General features: G+C 41.9%; 1 protein-coding gene across 1 annotated transcript; it reads left to right on the forward strand.

The window, feature by feature from the left end:
• Window positions 1-607: 607 nt before the first annotated feature.
• On the forward strand, window positions 608-21,740 carry spats2 (spermatogenesis associated serine rich 2). Its single transcript, XM_041946418.1, has 13 exons — window positions 608-707; window positions 3,249-3,531; window positions 5,356-5,435; window positions 6,316-6,424; window positions 6,961-7,010; window positions 7,597-7,819; window positions 9,235-9,414; window positions 9,514-9,649; window positions 13,181-13,239; window positions 15,306-15,415; window positions 15,646-15,748; window positions 17,012-17,163; window positions 17,276-21,740. The coding sequence occupies exons 2-13, from the start codon at window positions 3,507-3,509 to the stop codon at window positions 17,534-17,536; spliced, it is 1,488 nt and encodes a 495-aa protein (XP_041802352.1). The 5' UTR covers window positions 608-707; window positions 3,249-3,506; the 3' UTR covers window positions 17,537-21,740.
• The last annotated feature ends 467 nt before the right edge of the window (window positions 21,741-22,207 follow it).

Consider the following 22,207-nt stretch of genomic DNA (forward strand, 5'->3'; position numbering starts at 1 on the left):
AAAGAATTCACAGGCTGAATCAATAAAGTTCATATTTAATATGAGAAAAGTCCATGCAAAAAAGTGTTTTGGTAGAGGTGATAATCAGGTATAACTAACAAAACTAATGTAACTAAACTTTTACTTTGTGAATTATTTTATTTTACTTTACAGTGGCAGCGCTGGATACAATTCCTTAGCTACAATTCATAAAATGCTGTTAATACTGTGACTGTAACTGTACAGTGGATTGAATGAAGGATACTTACTTATTTCTTTCAAAGTGAACAAGTACAAGCGGTGGCATGAAAAATAGACCCTAACAGAGTCTTCAGTAAAAAAACAACATCAATAGTGGTACTAATATATTCTAAAGAAAGGAGACAGAGATCATGAGGAGAATAACCAAGGGAATGGAATAGAAGCTAAAATAGCAGTTATCACACAGTGACATTATGTGGAAGAGGAAATAAAGAAAAAAATACATTGAAAAAAATATTGAATTATACTGATAATATAACTACCTTGGTCTCAAGGCTTTACGTTTTAAAAACTGCTTGAAACGTATTAAAAGGGGCGTTCTTTGAATCCAACCTGGCAACCCCGAAGGAGTCTAGTCTAGGAAAATATTGCCCACAGCAGACCACTTGGCATCAAAGACGGCTGGCGGTAGGAGCTGCGGTAACCCGTTTCCAGAATCTACTGTTCAGTTTTCTTGCCAACACCAAGTACGTATTTAATATTGTTTCGCTGCTAACACAGTGAACTAATCACTGATCTAAAAACTAATGCTTTAATAGTAGCTTCGCTGTTTAATTGAGTAGCTAAAGGATGGCTAGCCTTACACCAGAGCATTGAATAATAAAAGCCAAGCAGTTTGCTAGCTGTGCGCTAGCTACGGCTGCATTCAAAGGTCCATCCATAAAGACGGCGTTCATACTTTGTGCAGCATTAAGTCCTTGTCAGTGTTGTTTTGGGGAATTTAACCTTAAAGGCAAATTATTGCGCTCAGTAACGCAGAGCCTGGCGATGCTAATCACATAACGTTATGTGATATTAGCAAGCTAGCGTTAACGCAACCCCCGGACTTCAGCCAAATATGTGAAATGAGCAGCTTTGAATTGAAACACTGAACGAGGGACCCCTTTGTGCAAGTAGCATTCAGCTAGAAGTTAGCAGATACATGCAAAGGTTGGATAAGCTACCGCCTTAGGTGTTTCCTAAGGAGCTGGATTCACAGCAGTCAGGGTTAGTTAGCTAACACTGACACGAAGTTGGCTATTTGATGGTCAGTAGTCGTGAACCTCTTGCCGCAAAAGCGTCGGTCATCAGTTTTTTCCTGAGATTGCAGGAACCCTCAGTCCGTTTGAATATGTTTTTACAGCTATCTTTTAATAATATGAATGCTAATTCGCCCTCTGCATCAAGCCGAATTGCACGTATTAATACATCTAAGATGCTGGATGAACTGCGGCAGTGATGACAGGGTCTGATAAGCTAGCTACAACTTCGCATTAGCTGTTCCAATTAAGGATGTTTAGTCTCCTGACGTGGATTGAGAGTTTCTCCGTGTTTAACCGCAAAAGACTTTGACCACAGAGACAACTGCTCTGTCGCTGTTTAGCTGGAAGAAATCACCTGCAGCAGTGATGTAAAATCTACGTTATCAGACCTAAATGTGACCTGTGCAGGACTGTTGACCTGCAGCCCCCTGGTGATCTGTATGTGGCTTCTTACTGTGACAGAAGCCCCTCTTTGCTTCTGCTTCAACATGTGTCCTGTTAAATCCTTCCGTTTGATCAAACTTCTCAGTCACCACTTTTATTTGAGTGCTGAGTTAGCACTTCTGAAAGGCATCAGTCAACACTGGTGCACCTGGCTCTCTCGAGGATTCAAGCACCATCCCTCTTGATAAACATAATGCATCCAAGTGTTTCCGTGAGTGGCCGTTGTAGTGTCACTTGTTGATTGTGCTTTGACGTCTGCAAAGGTGTGGTGGACTAGAACCAGGACTGCGGCATGCCAAGTCCTAATCGGGAGGGTGTGGGTTTGTACAGTTTTTAAGTTTCCCTTTCTAGAGAACCAGGGTCAGAAAGAGAAACCATAAAGGGGGGAAGCAGCTGGCCCATAAAAATGAGTCCAGATTGCTGAAGGTCTGGTTGAAGCATTTTTAAGACTAGAAGGGACGTAATTAAAGTGGCTTGGATTTGGCAGTAGTCTGTAAAAGAGCTTGAGGTATCTGTAGTATTGATTGATTGTTCAGCAGGGTGATCACATCATTTCCAGGCGAACTGAGATCGTTTCAGAGGCTTGCAGATGTTATTTTCCTCTTTTTAGTTTTCAAAACTCCTCTTTTATTGTGGCGCCTCTTTTAATGTAAGATTTTTTAGAACAGGCCGTGCTCGTAAAAGCAATAGATCGCAGACTTGATTTGAGGACAGAGATTGAGTAGGAAATGCCCTGAACGAGGTCCTGATTTTTGTGGTATATTTGGCGTTGAGGCATTTGCTGTTCCTTTCTGTGTAATTAGCGTGACTGCTAGTCAGCGTCTTGCTCGCTAATTCGCAGTTTCGTTTACAGTGACAAAAATGTGTCATGAAAATTAAAAGCACATTGCAAAGCGAAACCGTGTCCAAAGGCGCATAGTCAAGAATCTGCATTTCACCGACAATGCTGACATCACCGACAACCATTTGTGCCACCAGTCATGCGTCTGGGTGCAGGAAAATCCCAAATATTTGAGGCCGTTCTTGATGTTGCTTATTAAGAACATCTGTCAATGCGTCAAATCCTGGGATTTACAGTCACCATCAGCCCATTCAAAGGCTCCAGACTGTGAAGACATGGTGGATATTCTGTGTCACCCTCATAACATTATCTCCCACCGCTCCTGCAGAGCACGGAGGAAAAAAAGGAAATACCCTTCAAAGTTGTGTTTCTGTAGTCCTGCTAACTTTTTCCCTCCAAACTAAATGCAGCGTTTCTGCCAAGCACAATATTAACTGCAGATTCTTTCGAGAATGCTCCGCCAGACAGACAATAACTTATTGAAATCTGTTTTTCATTCATATTTTATAGCCAGAGGAAGTGGATTTCAGCTGATTTGCATTCACATTTTCGTATCTGTGCATTTTTGCTTCATACAGCATGGCTGTAGTTACTTTGAATGTAGTTTCTTATTTCCTGCATTTCAGACCACGTTGCAAAACCGTTTTGATCAATAGGTCTTATAACACAGCTGTTTTTTTTCCTCCCCTCTCCCCCGACAGATTTGGATCAGCTTGGTGGAGAAACGAGAGGAAAACCTGAATCTTTGCCTGAATGGTGGAATCCTGATCTGAACCTCGTTCTTCCAACCGTCCTGCCAGTTGAGAGCCTTGTTGGCTTCTTTAATAAGAAAAAACTCAAAGTGAAAGTTATCCCGCTTGGAGCCCTTATTTAAAAACTAGCTTAAGCATATTTGAAGGCTTATCAGGGTCCAGAGGAAGTATACAACCAAGTGATTCTCGGCTACTCTGTGTGACAACATGGCAAAGAAAAATAGCCAGAAGGGTATGTATTTACTTTACTTACTGTTTTAAAGATATTAGCAAAATAAAAATCTGTATTATTTAACATATAGTACACACACACACGCAGTTTGTCATTTGTGTTTTAATGGCTTCACAGTTTATTTAGTAGAAGAAGCTTTGGGTTAGATCATAGTTATAGATATAAAAGGTGTGCTTAATTGTTTTCACATTGATTGGAATGAGTCATCCCAAAATTGTGGTGCAGTCTAACAGATGGCAACACTTAAACAGTGAATTTGAATATGATGATCAAGAGCAAGGCTGTGGACGTTTACAGTGACATTAACCTACTTCCATACAGGGGAAAAAACAACTTTTACAAGTGCCCTGTCATGTCTCTAAATGACCATAGATTAACTTTGGACTTTACACTGACTCTTACTCTGCTTGTTTATCTATTTTTACAAGATACCTCCTCAGACCTTTGTTGAAAATTTAATATTTTTCACCTTAAACGTGCAGTGCGGAATTTTTTGTCTCCCCCTCCTGGCAGTGAGAGTAATCACACTGTAGGCGCTGTCGTTCTCCTGTTAGCTGCAGCCTAGTCCGTCGCCATGGTTGCTCCGCCCCCCTGTTCTGGCTAACCATACCTGATTCGTGGTATACTGTGGTATGAAAATTGAGTTATCATACCGCATACGTTTGCTTATCTACGGTATTTAATTATATAGTATAAAAAATTCAAGTTTATATATATATATATATGTTTCATGTCTGTCAGGACGTAATATTTTGTGAAATTATGGTAAATTGTTAAAAGAAAAGGATCACTGTACCTGATGATAATGATAATAATTCTTTAATACTGTGAAACCGCGGTATTTTCTGAGGCGGTTATTGTACAGTAACTCTAATTGTGATTATTTTGACAGATATTGTGATTGCAATATGAGTCAGGATTTTAGTGGGAATGACGATGACAATGTGATCTGTACCAAACAAGTGTGTTCCCTTACGTGTGGACATTATGGTTTGTAGGCTGCAGCATCAGTGAAGCACCACAATGCTTCATTTATAATTATACGCTGTGACACAGTTTACCTTTATCAAAAAAAATTGCAGCTCCTGCAATTTGCATGTTGCACTTTACCATTTTGTGATTTCTATAATATTTCGATTAGTCATTCAGATGTAATTTATAGGTAAAAGTCCTGAACTCCAGCTTTAACGCAGCTTATTGAGTTGTTATGTGTCTGATAACAGGAACCCTGAAGTGGCTGTTCTTGCAAGAATATCTTTTGAGAAGCCTTCATCAGCCTTTAGTCTTTGAAGTTAGAGGCAGATTCCACACTGTTCAGACAGATGTGATGATTATTTGTCTCTTTAATTTCACAAGTGCTTGCCGCTTGTGTCGGTAACTGCAGTGGTTGTGCTTAAATGCCTAAAAAACACATCCTTCCACCTCCACAGTACAATATGCCGTGATGCTGGCGCCATTTTCTCACTGTGTGGTGTTTTTAATGCAAATGATGCCAGAAGTAAACAAATCTAATAAATTGTCAAACAGTTTGATCAGTTGAAAACTTGTCAACAGTTTTCTTTTATCGTCCACGTAGATCAACGTTATTCAGGTCTCAGCTTTTTTTTTTTTTACTCGAGATGAAGACAAACAGCCTCACGAGCACAAATCTGCCATCGTAACATGATTGGAATTCACAAACGTGGCCGAGCGCTCTTTCCAGGAAACCTCTGTGAAGATGTCTGGTGGCAGTTTTGTTTTGCAAATGATGGCCTACAGTGGTTTGCAAATGCGATCCGATGCCTGAGCAAACAATGGAGTTTGGTGTGCATGATATTTTTCCAGATACGTCGGGGGTGGTGTTTGACACTCGCTCAAAGATGGCCATGTCCCAGGGAGGAACAGCTGAGAGGATGAAGGAGAAGGTAAGACAGATCCTAACGCCACACACGACTGGCTTTTTTTAGTGAATGGTTACATTTGAAACATCAAATCATAAAATTTGTGTAATATGAAGTTCTTCTAATCTGCTCCTGAAGTTTAGCGTTTCCGCTCTGTGCTGGTGGAGTCGCTCCTAAGCCACGGCTTCAATACTTGTGGGCTCTCCAGTCTTAACTCTTATTAATGCTTATTCCATATCCAATTCATCAACGTCTGTTACAGTTATGGAGATGTTGAGATGTTCAGTAGCTCAATATGTTAGATAACCTGAAATCCCATGAAAAAAGACTGCATTTCACACACACACACACACACACATGCAGTAAGCATGCATTATGTAATGTCATGACAAGCTGCATCCTCTTTAAAACTGTTAATCTTTAATTGAGCAATCAAAGGGAAACGCGACAGCCGAGTTTCACTGTGCTGTTATGTTTTCGTCGCAGGTTATTTCGGTTTTGGTTTCTAATTCAAATTTTTTGAGGGTCTGTCATGCTTCAAAGTGCATTTTGAGTTTCAGAGGACGTATGTGGCAGTGAGGAGTATGAGCCAAAACTGCTAACAAATACTGCGCTTATTAAACACACTGATGTGAGTTAAAAAAGAATCATAAGAAATGTCAAAATTGTGAATATTGGCATTAGAGCTGCTGGTTTGTAAATGCGTCTTTTTCTGGTTGCAGTAAATAAAACATTGTGTTTCCGTGTTTGTAATATGTAAATAAGAGTAACTGGCGTCCATGTACTTCATGAATGTTCTTAAAGCAAATGTTATTTAAATGTTAAACCACCTTTAATTGTCAATTTCTAGTAAATGTGCTGATCGATGATGCTAATAAAACCTGTTCTCCTCATACTTTTCCAGATCAGTGCAGTCAGAGCAGTCGTCCCCAACAAAAGCAACAACGAGATCGTGCTGGTGTTGCAGCATTTTGAGAACTGCGTCGACAAAGCCGTTCAAGCTTTCTTAGAAGGTACGAGGACGTCAGTGTGTGACCTCAGGAAGGGGAACATATAGGTGTTACATGACATCACGAAGCTGGCAGTGATGCTTATTTTTAGAACAGGTGGGCTTTGACGTCAGCGATAATGGCACCACATGGAGAAAAAACACGTTCAAGATAATCATTATTATGTATGCTCGTATAAGGTGATGCCCCTCATCTGCAGACTCACTCAAAGAGTTTGATGGTGCATCGTAGTCAGAGCTTTTGTGCTTGCATGTCACAGCTGACTTGGCTAAACATGGCGCAGAGAACAAGTTTTTTTTGTTGTTGCTCATGCATGCCATGCTTTGCATTCAATCGTCTGAGTGTCATTTGCATGCCTTTAGTTTCACAAGTTTAATTATAGAACAAGAAGGTTGTCTCCGTACGTCACGCTGCTTTGTTCCTTGCTTAGTTGTGTCTCAACAACACCTCGGGGCGTTCAGATATATTGGGTATTACAAGATTTACAGGCTGTCGTGCGTCATCTTTTACCCTCATCATCATTGTTTTCTTTACCGTAGGTAGTGCAGTTGAGATCTTAAAGGAGTGGAATGTGACTGGCAAGAAGAAGGTGAGACCCAGGAAGCCTGCATCTTGAATATCTCTTGGTTGTGTTAGCATATTTCTGTCAGCTCATGTTGTGAGCTACTTGAAACTAAGCGCTGTACTTAGTATTAGATGTTCAAAGTGTTCTTCAGTAACTGTAGGACCCTGATTCCAAAAAAGTTGAGTCGCTGTGTAAAACAGCAATAAAACAGAATGAGATAACTTGCTCATTCTTTAATTGGTAACAGGTGATAGTATCACAATTGGGTATGAAAGGAGCATCCTGGAAAGGCTCAGTGGTTCACAAGCGAGGATGGAGCGAGGTTCAACACTTTGTGAACACATGATTGTATAAAGGAGATTAATACATGGGCTCAGGAACAGATTTTGAAATGACTGCATTCTGCTTTTATTTACATTTACACAGCGTCCAAACTGTTTTGGAATCAGGTTTGTAAACTGTGGTTTAAGGCAGGGAAGTGAATGAATGAATGAATCTGAATGCCAAAACTTTTACTGAAGTGGTTCAAGCCGGTGCACTGATTAGGACAGAGATAATGAACAAAGAGATTTGAACAAAGCCGGTTGACATTGATTTCTCCGCGCTCCAGCCCAAGAAGAAAAAGAAGCCCAAGCCTCAGCCGGAGGCCTCAGCAGAGCCTGCTCCACCTGAGGCCGCGTCGCCTGAGGAGGGCAAGGACGAGATGAACGGCTTCCACGCCAACGGATCCGCGATGGATGGAGAGTCGCTTGATTCTCTGAGTGAACAGTTGGACTCTGCCTCCCTGGATGCAGCCGAGCTGGACTCTGAACCCGCTACATCCGAAACCACCGGTAATCACAGCTCTGATAGACGATGAAGGCTAAAGAAGGAAGGGCTGAGGGATATGAGGTTATGTTTTTGATGTCGGCGTGTTCGGCTGAGGTTTACCTGCTGCAGTCAGCACTGATATTACAGATAGGTAAATGTCACTCTGATAGCTATTCAAAGAAAAGCAATCACAGGACTATTGTGGATATTGGACTGTGGAAAGCTTACAGTAAACAAACCGAAGAGGCTGGAGCAGTGCATTCTTAGAGCATTACACAGATCTCTGTCTTCTCTTGTGAATTTGTGCTGAAGTTTAGTGGAAATCGTCCTCATATAAGAACCACAAATACTAATACATTAGTACTTTAGTGTCAGATGCGAGTGATTTTAACTTCATTCACCACTTTTCTCATACGTATGCTCTCCAGGAGAACCTGTACCTGGCTAGTTTAAAGCCATGAACACACACAGGATTTAAAGCAGAGAAATTAAGCAGCAAATTCAATTAATCTTAATTATACTGACATTATCAGTACTGACATTATGAGTTAAACCTATTGTGCCTTTGACCAATACCAAGTTGTCTTGACAGTGCTGACCTTTGAGGGGACGGAGAGCCGAAAACAGACTAAGCTATTGTAGCTTTTTAGCTGTGTTGCGTCATTAATTTTTATTTAACCTCTTCTGTTGGACTGAAATCTGTTCCACAAATGAGACTTAATGGCTCGCACACAGTCATGAGACAGGAGTCAATGGAATAAATATGTCGTTTGAATAAACTGTGAACAAATTTTCCAATTTATTAGCTCAGGGAGCTTGATTTTATCCCTCTTTTGATTCATTTTTATTGAATGACATGATGTGGAATGGTTAAAAAAAAAAAACATGCCAGGGGAAAGTAAACAGAGCAGTGGAGTGTTCTTTCTGAGCTAACGGTTAGCTCGCCAGCTACAGCGGTTCACTGCTAGCCTGGAGAGTGGACGCGTAGACGAGCAAATGTCACTTTGTAGCGTGACGGCTACCTTAAATCACCCGCTGTGACGTACTTTCTTGTCCATCCCTGTGACTTTCACACCTCTTTGACCGCCTCTCATCGTAGTGTTGGACCATTTGAACTAGAACTTCTCCTTGATTTTGGTATGCTGCTCCTCTGATGACACATTATTTCCAGTTGTTTTGGGTCCCCCTAATACGACTGACAGCACTAGCAGGACATCTTGCTTTACTCTTTTCTCTTATCTTATCTTTATTGTATCAAATCCAACCATTTTGTCTTTCTTAGTAGTGTTAAAAAAGCGTTTTGAAAAGAAAACCAGCCTACACAAACACTGCTGACCGACTTGTTGATTATTCTGGCTCGACTCTATTTTTGGCTGTTTCAGGAGAAGCTGGTCTGGAAAGCGTTTTACTTGCTGTAAAGTAATCTGTCTTCTCACAGGTGCAGAGGCAGAAAGTCGAGGTAGCGCTCCAAGCCCCGCCTTACAGCAAGGAGCGAGGAATCACCAGGCTCCCAGAGGCAACAAGACCCGACACCGGCCAGGCCAGAATTCACATCCACCCACTTCCTCATCAGCACCCACCACTGATGAGCAAGGCTCATCAGGAGTCAAGAAGATAGGTTAGTCACCTGTACCTCTTACCTCCAGTGATCATGCGCTGTGAGCACTTCTTCAGCATGCACTCATCATGTCAGTCATGTGTGGCGTCTGCCCCTCAGCTTCCAACATCGACCGCTCTGTGAAGGACCTGCAGAGATGCACTGCCTCGCTGACTCGCTACAGGATGGTGGTCAAGGAGGAGATGGACTCCTCCATCAAGAGGATGAAGCAGACGTTTGCTGACCTCCAGAGCTGGTGCGCCACTTTCTTTTAAAATCTGCCCTTTGTCACGGCGGCTCTATTTGAATGTTGTGGTGATAATTTTTTTGAGCATGTTGCAAAGAGAGGCAGACCAAGAACCTTTTGAGGGACTGAATTTAGTTCGTGCATGATAGTTCCAGGGGTGGCACTGAGGGTTTGCAGGGCTGACAATGACTGAATGCTCAGACACAGCAGCAGCTGTAACTTCTACTCTATTGCCAATATTAAAATAAGAGACAGTCATTTCAGTTGTTCAACTTAGACGTAAGAGTCACGCATCATTTCAAATGCTGCTTTCGTTCTGCCATCAGTCATCCGTCTAATTTCCTAATTGTCATGGTTCATCAGATCTGCACAAAATGGACTTTTAATTCCTGACTGGGCCTCTGTCTATGCCTTGACATTCTTTCTTTAGTTCATGTTGCTTGTTTGCTGAAGCGTTGTGGTTGTCAGTGCATTTTTATAGGTTTCAGTTTACCGTCAGTGAGTCAAAGGGCATGTTTCTTACCTTTGTCCAACTTGATGACACTGGGACAGAGCTTTTGCATAACAGGGAATATGAGTGTTATATAGTTGAGCCTCTGGTAGCTTTTACAGAGCCTTTGATGTTATAGACGAAATGTAGCGGAGTATTGCAACTATTAGAATCATTAGTGCGAAGCTAACTGTAATCATTATGTAAATATTACAAACACTTGTAACCCAGCACAGTGCATGTCACAGGGTCCATCCGTGTCAGCGTGTTCTGTGATTAGCTGACAAGCTTCATAGATGCTGCCAGCACACACAAGAGAAACTCCAGGTTGGCCTCTTCTGAGCAGTAATAATCAATTTAAGGCCTGATCAGTCAGCAGGATGACATGACTGTAGTGGTGGTGACGGTTCTCAGAAGAATTTGGTTATTGCTGAGGATGCTAGCAGCTCACTGGTAATTAATTGTAGAAGGTCAGAGGTTTGCTTACTCGATTCCAAAACCTTAACTTTCTGGGTCTGACTCAGGAAAACACAAGCTTTAGACAAAAGTCTGCCTTCCTCAAATATGTGTTTTTTATGAACTATACAAATTCGGAAATATGATTAGCATGTGTTGTATTTCTCATGGAGAGCTCCTTCATTCCTGTCCACAGTCAAAGCCAGATGGGATGTCCATCTAACTCGCAGCCTTCCGACACTACTGCGCTGCCATCACACACTTTGTCATTTTAACAAAGATAACCGACAGTCTGTTCAGTCAGTGTTCAACACCTATCGCTCCCGTGAGGCTCTGACGCCACGTCTGTGTTTAACACTCACATTTCTGTTGATTACTAAGAAAAGAATCAAGGTTTTATCTTTAAGCTTATTTTGGACCAGCCAGGACAGAAATAGATTTTCATTTATCACTGACAATGGGGAGAAACCCTCAGTATGTCATGTTTTAGCTTTTTAGAAAGACAGATGAAGGAAAGCTTCTTTTGGAAAATATATTGCGTTAGCATAGTGGAACGCCTCAGCTCTGTACACATGTGACCTACAAACAGCCTCCAGCTGAGATGCTCAAACTATTTTCTGCTGGGAAACTAGATCATATCAGTATCAGCTTTAGTGATCATCAATCAGCCATGGATGGTATTTGATGACAGATACTAAGTTTTTCGTGGGGTGTGGTCCAATTCATGCCGGGAGAGATCCTGACTGTAAAGAGTTGAACTACAGTGAATAATGTGTCATCCAACCGCGTGAAGGCAGAAGTGTTTAAACCGAGCCCCCAAGAACAACGCTGGGCTGTGAGGGGGGTCGGTTACAGGATCGCGTTGCACACACTTGCCCGTACACAACCATCACAAAATGGAGAGGTTGTTTTTCAATTTTTCTGAGTCTAATGCCGATAAGTCTCAAAAAGCTGCATCACTAAATTACTTCATATCATTCACTTGAGCGTGCAGCCAAAGCAAGTTTGTGACCGGCTCGGCCACAAGAGTGACCAATTTAGTATTTGGGCCAAAAAACCTGGAAGTCTGAGTAGGGCTGGGTAGTCTTCCAAAATGCTTTTTGCATTACTGATACTTTAAGTTCGATACCGGTTTCTGATACTGGGAGCAGCTGTAGAAACTGCTCTGCACACTTTTCCTCATTCTGGATAACTGGAAGAAACAGATGGAATATGTGGACAGTACTGGACTATATATAAAGAAAAAATAAATAACTGTCAAAATAATTGTTAGGACTCCCGGACAAGCAGATACAAGTTGGCTGCGCTGGCTAACACGTGGCACAAAATGTGAGCCCCGTGTCTGGGCATAACAAAGTGTTTTAGCCGCATGCCTCTACAACGTGTACCATTAGTCGGCCAATCACCAGCGTTATTAGATCTTTGTACAAGCATGCTGCGTGCTTATTGGCTCGCTGATGCTGATGAGATTTACTCCTTAGGTACCGAATGACGAGGCATTTGTTGATACTCTGTATTGAAACAGTTCGCTCTGTGCCATAGAAGTATTGAGCTTCAGTGCCCAGGCCTCGGTCTGAGGAAGCCCAGTGAACAGCTTTTACTGGAATAAATGAGGTGTCTGCTTGAAGCACACTATCCATCCCCAACACACCTGTGGTGTATATCTGTTCCTGATCGCCACACTCGGGGGGGTGAAAGCCTGCCGTCACAGCCTCGTTGCTGCATTACTCTGCCGGTCTCTCCTCGAAGGCATTCATGACGCTGACCTCGTTTGTACACACTGGAAGGGACAGAAGTGGTTGTGTAAAGCGTGACAAAAGAGACCATGAGGGAAAAGCCTGCATGCATTTAAACCTCACACCTGACCAAGCGCTGCATAAAGAGCTGCAGTTTGGATTGCATCTGTCAGACGATCCATCTGGCACTTTGTTTTAAGAACACTGAGGCCTTAACGGCACCTTGTGGACTCTTCTTGTGAACAAAATTAAACGTCACCTCTCGCGTTCACGTTTGCTAGCCGACGGTCTTCTTCTTCTGCCTTTGCAAGCACATCGCTGTGCTTCTGTGTGCGTCACCACCACCGGCTGTGAATAAGCGGAGCAGCAATGTGGAAAACGGCAGCAGAAATGTGTACTGCATCACCTGTATGCTCGCCTGCTGCACAACAACACAAAGAAAACAGAAATGCCCTCTTAAAAACTCATCATAAAAATCGCTGCTCTATAGTGCTGCAAGTGATGCTTGACTCTAACTATTTTGCTTAATTCAGACGATAATTCATGACCATCCAGTTTTTTGTGTCTCATCATCTGCTGAGGAATTAAACTGTGTCATAGTAGCACTAATACGCTTCCTCTCATGTATTAATACTTACAGGGTGTAATAATTGTATTGCGCTTCCTGTTTCGCAGTGTCATTCAGTGACGCTGCTGCATTTCTGCTGCTGAGTGTGCAGCAGCCTCTTTGTTTAATGTTATTGGAATTGCTTCGTAATCTCGGTGCAAAGTCAGCGTTCACAATATTTCCTCTTATCTTTTCAGCAAGTAGAGAAAAGTGACCCCCCCCCCCTCTCTTTTTTCCTTTTTTCCTTCTAGTTTAATGGACAGAGAAGTGACTCTACTGGGAGAAATGGACAAAGTCAAAGCAGAGTCCAGTAAGTATTGTCAAGTTTGTGGAATGAACCACAACCTGCTTGTCATATCTCACCCGGGAGCGGTTGTTATTCTTCATATAATACGATCACCTGACTCAAGGGCTTGGAGAATCTGACCTAAATCGTTTCTGGAGAGGTAGTAAAAGAGATTGTTGTAGAACGGCAAGTCCCAGTTTCTTCATAACTGCAGCTCCCCCCCCCCCCCCCCCCGGGGTCCTGGTACACCTAGAGCATACCACTGTGTGTAAGTAACATGACAGAGCAAGACCGCATATTTGTACAAGTAGGCCATTCTCTCTTCTTCTGTCCTGTCAGTGTAGAGTGTTGTGTGTTCCAGGCCTGGAAAAAGTGAATAGTGTCAGGTGTCAAGGGAGACTCAATGATGTCTTTGTGCACGGCGTGTGGGGAATTGAGAGGAAAGCGAAGAAACTCTAGTATTTCTTCGACATTACAAAAGCCAGGTTTCTTCAAAATTCACCTGTGTTAACGGACGTGTTCCCTCACAGCCTTTCGCTCTCCTGCAGGAAACAATAGAACTGATGAACAGCTCTGAATATAGACGTACAAACGGGGGAGAGAAGGATGTTCTCAGTGTTGTTTAGTACAGTCCAGGATATAATGATCCTTATTGATCCTTACTGTGGTACCACCAACTAGTGTAGGGCTGTAAATCAAGATTTTTTTTTAAATAATCAATTAATCTGACAGTCATTTTCTCAGTTAATCAATGAATCATTTGATGTTTGCACTTCAGTTTTCCATCACACAGAACAGGAATCAGCAAATCCTCACAATTTGGAAACAGGAACGAAGGATTGTTTTGAATTTTGGACAGAAAAAATAACTTGAACAACTAATCCATCATCAGGATCGATCATTCCAGCTGTAATCATGATTATTGATTGATTAATGATTAATCTGCTCATCACTTTTTCAGTTAAATGCCATATAGTCAAAAATGTCCATCACAGTTTACAAAAGATCAAGATGACGTCTGCAAATGTGTTGTTTCGTCGGAGCAACAGTCCAACAGATATTCAGTTTATAATCTGGAAACATGGAAGAACCAGAGAGCGTTTGATGTTTTTGCTTGAAAAATGACTTAAATGATTAATCCATGATCAAAACAGGCGATGGGCTTTCTGTCGATCAGCTAATCCGTCGTAGTTTCTGTATATAAGTAAAATAGTGGTGCATTGTGTTTGCGGCCCTCTGTGTAGATTCTGCTCTGATGTTTAGCAGCATACAGGGGGGGGCGTCCATCGCAGAAGAAGCAGAGACGCTACGTTTCTTCAGCCTTTTCTCTCGTAAAGCAGCACAGGAGACAAACTGTGTTCTGAGTAGACCGTTTGATGCACAGGCCTGTTTGTGAGAACGTACTCTGACAAACGCAGGAAAACAGTGAGTTTAAATATGTGAGGCAGTGTGCACAGCGTGTGACGAGGCTTGTGTCGGTTAGTTGTGCTCCTTCACATTAACACATCCTCGGTATCTTGATTTGAAAACGGTTTCATCTTTGACCCTGTTTTATCTTTAGATGCTGAGTCAGCTGTACTTTGTACTTGTCATTTAAAAAGAACACAGCTGAGCTCTCGCAGGAAAACGAAACTTACTGAAACTGCAGGGAACGTTAGTGAGATGGAAATGATTAGCTGAGGAATTGATTTCCTTGATCGACAGAAAATCGGAATAATTATTCATTTACAGTAATTGGCAGCTATTTTAATTATCGATGCATCATTTTTAGACACCTTTCAAGCGTGACGCTAAGTATTTTATAATTCCAGCTTTTGATTTTGGACATTTCAAAGGCCAAACAATTAGTTGAGAAAATAATTGCCACATTAATTGGTTATGAAAGTAAGCATTAGTTGCAGCCTTTATTGCTGGGAGGCACAAAGAAGATATTTAATTACACAGTGAGTTCCGCTTTAATTGGCCGTAATCTGTTAGGATTTTAATTTCGCTCTGAATCAGGGACACAATAAAGATTGCAGGTCTTCTTGTTGGTGCGTTCACTAAATCCGGCTTCATGTCTGTTAAACATGACATTGTTTGTGCTGCAGTGTTGATTTTGGACGCCCGGCAGAAGAGAGCAGAGGAGCTCAGACGGCTGACGGACCAGTCGGCGTCCATGTCTGAGGAGCAGCTGACTGAGCTGCGTGCAGACATAAAGGTACGTCAGCAGTGCTGCAGCTCCACAATGTTTTTAAAACACAGCTGACATGATGTGAAGCGGCTGTTAACCACTGAGCCGCAACTGAGAACAAATTGAAAAGCTCATTTGTAGCAGGTGGCTTTCTCTGCCAAGGTGAACCACAAGCAGAAATGATAATCAAAAGAAAACAGCAAATTAAAATACATTAATGCAGGTGATTAATGTAATTGGTCTCCTTTTTCCCGCAGCACTTTGTAAGTGAGCGTAAATATGACGAGGACCTTGGGAAAGCTGTAAGGTTTACATTTGATCTTGAACCGCTGAAGACGAGCATCTCGGGGTTTGGATCAGGTACAGTATCCCCTCATCTGTTTTTATCCTTTTTTTTTTAAATTATTTGTGTACAAGTGAACATTTCTTACCTCTCCTGCCTTATTTATCCTGAATTATACAAAACACCTTTCCCATCAATCACAAAATGCAAAAACAAGCGTTTCAGCTGTTCAGTTTCAGAATTTTATAAGTCATGGCTAAGATGTCCATAATTATAGCAACTTATATTATCTGTTAAGCTACTTGCTGTATTAATGAAATATCAAAACAAAGCTGAAATGAGTGCAATTTTAAATGACTCGGAGAGGAAATTGACAAAGCTGAAACAAAGCGGTCCAATAGCCACCAAACGAATCAAAAGAATCAAAACTTCACAGGGTGGATGTATAAAACAAGCTAAACATAACTTATGCTAATGATGCTAATTTCCTGGTAACTTAAATGAAATTAAACGACTGAAATGTGCTGTAATAAGAGCGTTTATGTTTATTTTTGGCACCTAAAATCATTCAAAACCAAGTCAAACATGGGCACAACAGCAAGTAATGTCCACAGAATTATCTACATAGAAAACAGGTCATCAGTGTTGCTGCTGGGGAACACAAAAATATTCAGAATTCATGCAAGTGAACTGAACTCAAGCAGGGACTGGTATGATAAAAAAGGATCAGTAAGTTATAGCAATAACAGAAATGTTAGATGAGAAAGCAGTATGCAGCTCAGTCAGGTGGGACGGGACCACAGTGATCAATTTGCAGAACTTTTTGCAGTACTAAAAGGCTGCAAATCAGTCTGTGCTTCAGTCCCTTCTTAACCTTGAAACAAACGTCTTAGTTCAATGCATGTCGCCTTGGGCCGAGTCTTCATTGGACGTTTAGAGGCATTTTAGATGGCGTGAAGAACGCCACGTGAAGTTTTACAATGAACAAATAAAAAATAAACCCGCTGTGGCCGCATGGCTGGCGCTTAAATGTATTGATAAACCCGAGAAAAGGAGGGCAAGAAGAAATGCAGATTTTCCAAATGTGTTGTTAGCATGACGCTAGCCCGCCAGCGTATTCTGCATCATTTCATGTTTCATTCTGATGGTTGGTTTGTAACCGTAGCAACAGTCACATTGAGTCAGAGATTCAGATTTTTGATGCAGCCTGATTCAGAACCCCTTCAAATCCCAAATATAGACCAGGCCAAAAAGGTTTCAAGCTAATTTCAGTTTACCTGCGTCATGAGACAGGTGCCAGGTTGTGGTCGTGATTTACACTGTTGTGTTTTTTTTTACAGTTTACCATCCACGTACAGGCTACTCAAATCGGTCCCGTTGCAGCTCCACGTCTTCTTCTGTCGCCAGCCCGAGCCTGCTGGAAACTCCTCCTCCTCCTCCCACCCAGACACAAAGCCCCCCTGCTGAAACCCGCCCTCCACCAAACAAACAGGTCAGCTGAAAAGCAGTTTGTGTTCGACAAACATTCAGACCATAAATCCGCCTCACACCTCAGATGTTGATTCACTTCAGCAGTGTCAATAATTCAATACAATTCTCCTCAGATTTTCCAAGGCAACAGGCGCACTTTCCAGGGACAGGGGTATCACTCGGGTGGTCAGCGGTATAACGGCGGCTCATACCACGACAGGAACGCCGGCCGCGCTAACCATCGCTACCAGAGCGACGGTAGCTCTTCTGGTCCAACTTCACAGCACTCTAACAACTCAAGAGGTCCCCCCCGTTCCTCCACGTCCTCCTACAACCAAGACCGACCCTCTCATAATGGGCTGCCCCAAAGGCTTCCGCGGACGCATTGCCCTTGACATTGGAAACCCTGCGCTCAATCGAAACCACCTACTAACCCTTGCACTCCCCTCCCCACGCCCTCCCCATGCCCTCCACTCTCCCCTACTAACTCCTTTCAATGAAGAATAGAATACCAGTTTACATATTTCTGTCAGTTGAGCGGTAGTGCCACCTCTCTACATCAATCCATTCATCCCTCAAACTTGAAAAGCTCTCACTGTTCTGTAATCGCTCTTCCTTTTGCGTTTCTCCCATCCTGGTTAAGGCAACAGCTTCTATCTTTAGGCCCCCTTTGAGAGATCTCATGGCTATGCTATTGCCAGTCTCTGTTATAAATGTCTGCAGTTAAACAGTCTGCCAGAAACTGACAGGATTACCTGCAGCAATTTGCGCACTATTGAAGTTGAAGTCTTAGTACTATTTCTATTTTTGCTGTGGCTTCTGTCAGCTCTCTGATTTGCACCTCAGATCTTTTTTTTTTTTTTTTTTTCCGTCTCCCAGAACCATTTCAATGCCTTCACCGTGGAAAGCGTAGTGAAAGTGCAAAAGTAGTTCTAGCATTAACAATTTTGTCATCAGGAGAGAAGACATGCAATCAACACTACAGACTATCGTTAATCTTTGCAAGGTAAAAATGAAACATATCAAACTGTAATCCAGAGCTTTTCGTGTGGCTGCTACAAACAGTAGGGAACTTGTTAACGCTAGGACTTTGATGTTTTTGAGTATAACTCTGAACACAGAGGTTGCCCTCTTAAAGGAATAGTTTGATGTTTGGTTTGACATCCACTCATTGCCGAGAGCTAGATGAGAAGATAGACACCGCACTCGTGTCTGTACGCTAAATATGAAGATATCGCCAGCCCCCAGTTAGCTTAGCATTGCGTAATGACTGGAAGCAGGTGGAAACGGCTTTGTTATCTGTCCCATTTTAATAAAATGCCTACAAGCAGAACTCTAAACATCAATAATGAACTCTCTATCCTGTTTATTTATTGTATGCTAAACTAAGCTAAGCTAATCGGCTGCTGGATGTAGCTTCATCTTTACCGTACAGACATGAGCGGTAGTCCAACTTCTCATTGATCTCTCTGCAAGAAGGTGAATCAGCCCTTTTCCCCAAATGTCGAACTGTTCCTTTAAATGTTGCCTATGGCAGTGATGTATCGCCCTCCCACTGGCCAGCAGGGTTTTCGCGCGTGCTGTTGCTCTCGGCTTGCTGTCCGTTATTTTATAACAAAGAGAGGGCTCATTACCTTTTGTAGAATAATGTTAAATGATATGTTGAAAGTTACAACAAAGGAAAATGTACACATGCTGTTTCATAGCTACTTCTCGACGTTTATTCAGATGGATTTTCTTCCACACGGACCGTTTGTTCTTCGTGTTTTGTTGTTTTATGCACATGAATGGCATATTAATGATGCGCTTGCCTTTAGTCACAGAGAGACTACACACTTGCCTTTCTAGAGACATGGATGTCTGCATCATGACGGCTTTCTAATCAGATGGTACTTGTAGAGCAGACGTGTGACTTTATAAATACAGTATATGTGAGAATAAGATGCAAGATCTTTTCTTCCCCTTTTTATATACTCACTTTATCCCATGTGTGAACATAAAGTTGAACAAACTGATGAATGCATTGGAAGGTTGTATTGATTTCTGATTCTTTTTTCTATGGCTGCCAAGTAAACGCTTCAAGGCTGTTGCCGTAGTGTCCACAGTTTGTGAACAAAAAGCTGGTGAATACCTCATTGCTGATCCTTTGACACCTGTTTTCAAGCTGTTTTCTCGCAGTGGGCTCTTCGTAAGGGACGGGGACCCCTGGTGACTCCTCGTCTCTTATCTTCTTGTAGTTATGTACATACAGTTTGTGGAGCTGGAAAGGCTGTAGTGTAAAAGTGGTTGTTACATTATTGCTGCATCTTCTTAATCATGTGCTGTCTTCCCTGGAGCAGACTTTTTGGGAAAAAAAGTTGAAAATATTTTGTTCTTTCTCCCCCCTTTTCTTTCCTTGTGTGTTTTCTGATCATAGGGAGATTTTTGTTATTATTTGAGATTAGAAAAAAAAAACTTTACTCACAGCAATTATATTGGTGGACGTTGTGGAGAAAAGAATTAACTTGTGTGCAGTCTTTGGTAAATATGTGCCATAATGACAGAAAAAAACACCTTTTGACGGACAGGATTAGTTTGAAATTTTGGGAAATTTGCTCATTCATTTTCTCGCTGTTTGAAAACACTTCCGATAAAGCATAAATCTAACCTTTGCGTTGCTAGTTTAAGTTGAGGGGTGAGGCTCAATGTTAGCGCTGTTCTCACCACCAGTTGCAGTAGGTGTTTTCTGGCATCAGGGGGCAGTAATGAGCCCATTACGGCGTGGTGCACTAGAGTGAGGCGAAGAATACGCGGCACTAGAACAATTAATTGAATAAGAGACACGAATGTGAGATTAATGGTTTATCAGAAGTATTTTTCGGTTTTAGAGGAGAAAAACTTCAAGCCTAAATTGTTGTTTTGGCAAATATACGTCCGATTAGCTGTCCAACTTTCTATAATAGGCTGCTCACACTTGCTTCTTTTAGCGTTTCTGTGAAGCTAATCTCTATAAACAGATATCTACCGAGATCAACGCACAATCCGTAGCCAAGAGACAACATTTTGGTAGCCGAAATGTTCTGACTTCCGTTTCTCATTCGAGTTGTACTGGCCAATCATGTTTGAGCAGGGTTTGGTTGCATGCAAGGAAACAGTCCGTGTGGAGAGCAAAACAGGCGGAGCCCACTGGCCGAAATGCAGCCTTGTAACCCATCGGTTAGCGTTTGACGACAGGTTAGCTTTTTCCAATTATCGACATTCATATGCAGCTATCTGTGTATAGAGATTAGCCTTCTCTCAATTTCAACTCTATTCTTGGCCTGGAGATCAGTTATCAACACCTACACCTGAAGCTCCGGAACATTGACCGTTGCCCCTGAGATTAGTTCCGAGGTGGCTGTAGAATCATCCGAGACAACGGAGCTGTTTCCGGTCTTAATGTAACTAAATCCACATACCAGCTCTTCTTAAGTGTCGCTAATTAACACATATCTCTTTTCTTCACTGCGTACAAAAGTGTTAAAACAATTCGCCATTTACCGGAGGTTATTATGTGTTGCAGTATTTCTTGGCCGCAATCAGTAACTTCCTGGAGTCTCCGCTGGTTGCCTGGTAACTGTTCAGAGCCAAGAAATAGTACGGCTCAAAACTCTGTTAAAGGGCAAGTTGTCACTTTAATACTTCGGCTTTCATACAGATTTAACAAAGAAAGATACAATGTGTTAATTAGTGAGTCTTAGAGGTGCTGGGACCCAGATGTTGCTACTGTTGGACAGAACCAGGCTGACTGCGTCCCTCTGTTTCCAGTCTTAAAGCTAAGCTAAGATAACCGGCGGCTGAAATTTCCTGAAATGTCAAACTACTCCTAAGTTCTTTCAGTGGTGGTGACTTCGTTATTGGCCCACATTGTTGAGGAAAATGACCCAAATTGTACTTTTTTCCTCAGTTCTCTGCGAAATGTTGTTGGGCTGCAGTTTGATGAATTGATCCAAGCTGCAGGACAGATGATAAACTAATCATCGCTTTTTGTTCCAGCATAACCTCAGCTTTAGAGGTGCTGGACTCAACGAACGTACATTTCTCATCCGAGATTTTCTGTCCCACTTGAACCACTTTTTTTTTTTGGTTTTACATTCCAAACTGTAGGAATATTAGGTTATCGCCAAAGAAATGATTTCGTCCTGTTTGAAGTTGCTGCCTTTTTATTTCTTTCCTCTGCCTGTAAAGAATTCCAAAGGGGATAAATCCAACACTTCAACCCCTTCCTCGTCTTCCCACCCCACTTTATTTTCCTCTCCTTCCTGTACATACATATATGTAGCTATATAATTTTGTGCTCACATGGGGCATTTTGTATGTGATATTCATATTAGTCATAATGGAGGTTAAACCATCTAGTTCATTCATTCTTCCAGTAGACCCTGTGCTCTTCTTCTCAAGACAACCTTTCTGAGACAACCATAAACTCAAGTGCCTTTTCTTGTCTCCCACCGATTCCCAAACATCCCCTTCAACAAAATATGGACCAAAGACATCAACCGTCCCCAGCACCCCTCCCCGCTCTTTCTCCCACTCACTGAATTGCACACTTTTCATTTACTACGAATAAACAGTTTGCAATACTGACTGTGTTTGTTTTTTTTATATAGTCCTATTCACGAGCGTAAGCAGAGGTGACAGTGAGGTTTTACAGCGTGTCTACACATCCTGGCATATCAAGGTGTACAGCAGCAGGGGTTGAAGTAATAAATCAACATATTTCCTGCTTTTGACTCTATATGCTGAAAGTTACTGTTCACTTATAGTTTTAAATATGTTCATAAATGTATGAAACACTGAACTTTCCAAAACTGATGTTCTCAAGTCCTTTGCAAATACATTAATGGATAACATGCAGTAATTAAAGCTAGACATGGTTGGCTCAAATGCTGTAACGAGGATAAACTAGATTTTTTTTTTTTTTAAATACTAAAATGTGACACTAATGCATGTACGACCAGCAGAGGGCACCATTACTCTTAGAAAATGTTAAAATGTGATTTTTCAGACGCAGGTTTGGTGGGGGAGCAGTAAAGCACAGTTTGATA

Source organism: Chelmon rostratus, chromosome 10 (assembly GCF_017976325.1).
Source record: "Chelmon rostratus isolate fCheRos1 chromosome 10, fCheRos1.pri, whole genome shotgun sequence".
Classification (NCBI taxonomy): Eukaryota; Metazoa; Chordata; class Actinopteri; order Chaetodontiformes; family Chaetodontidae; genus Chelmon; species Chelmon rostratus.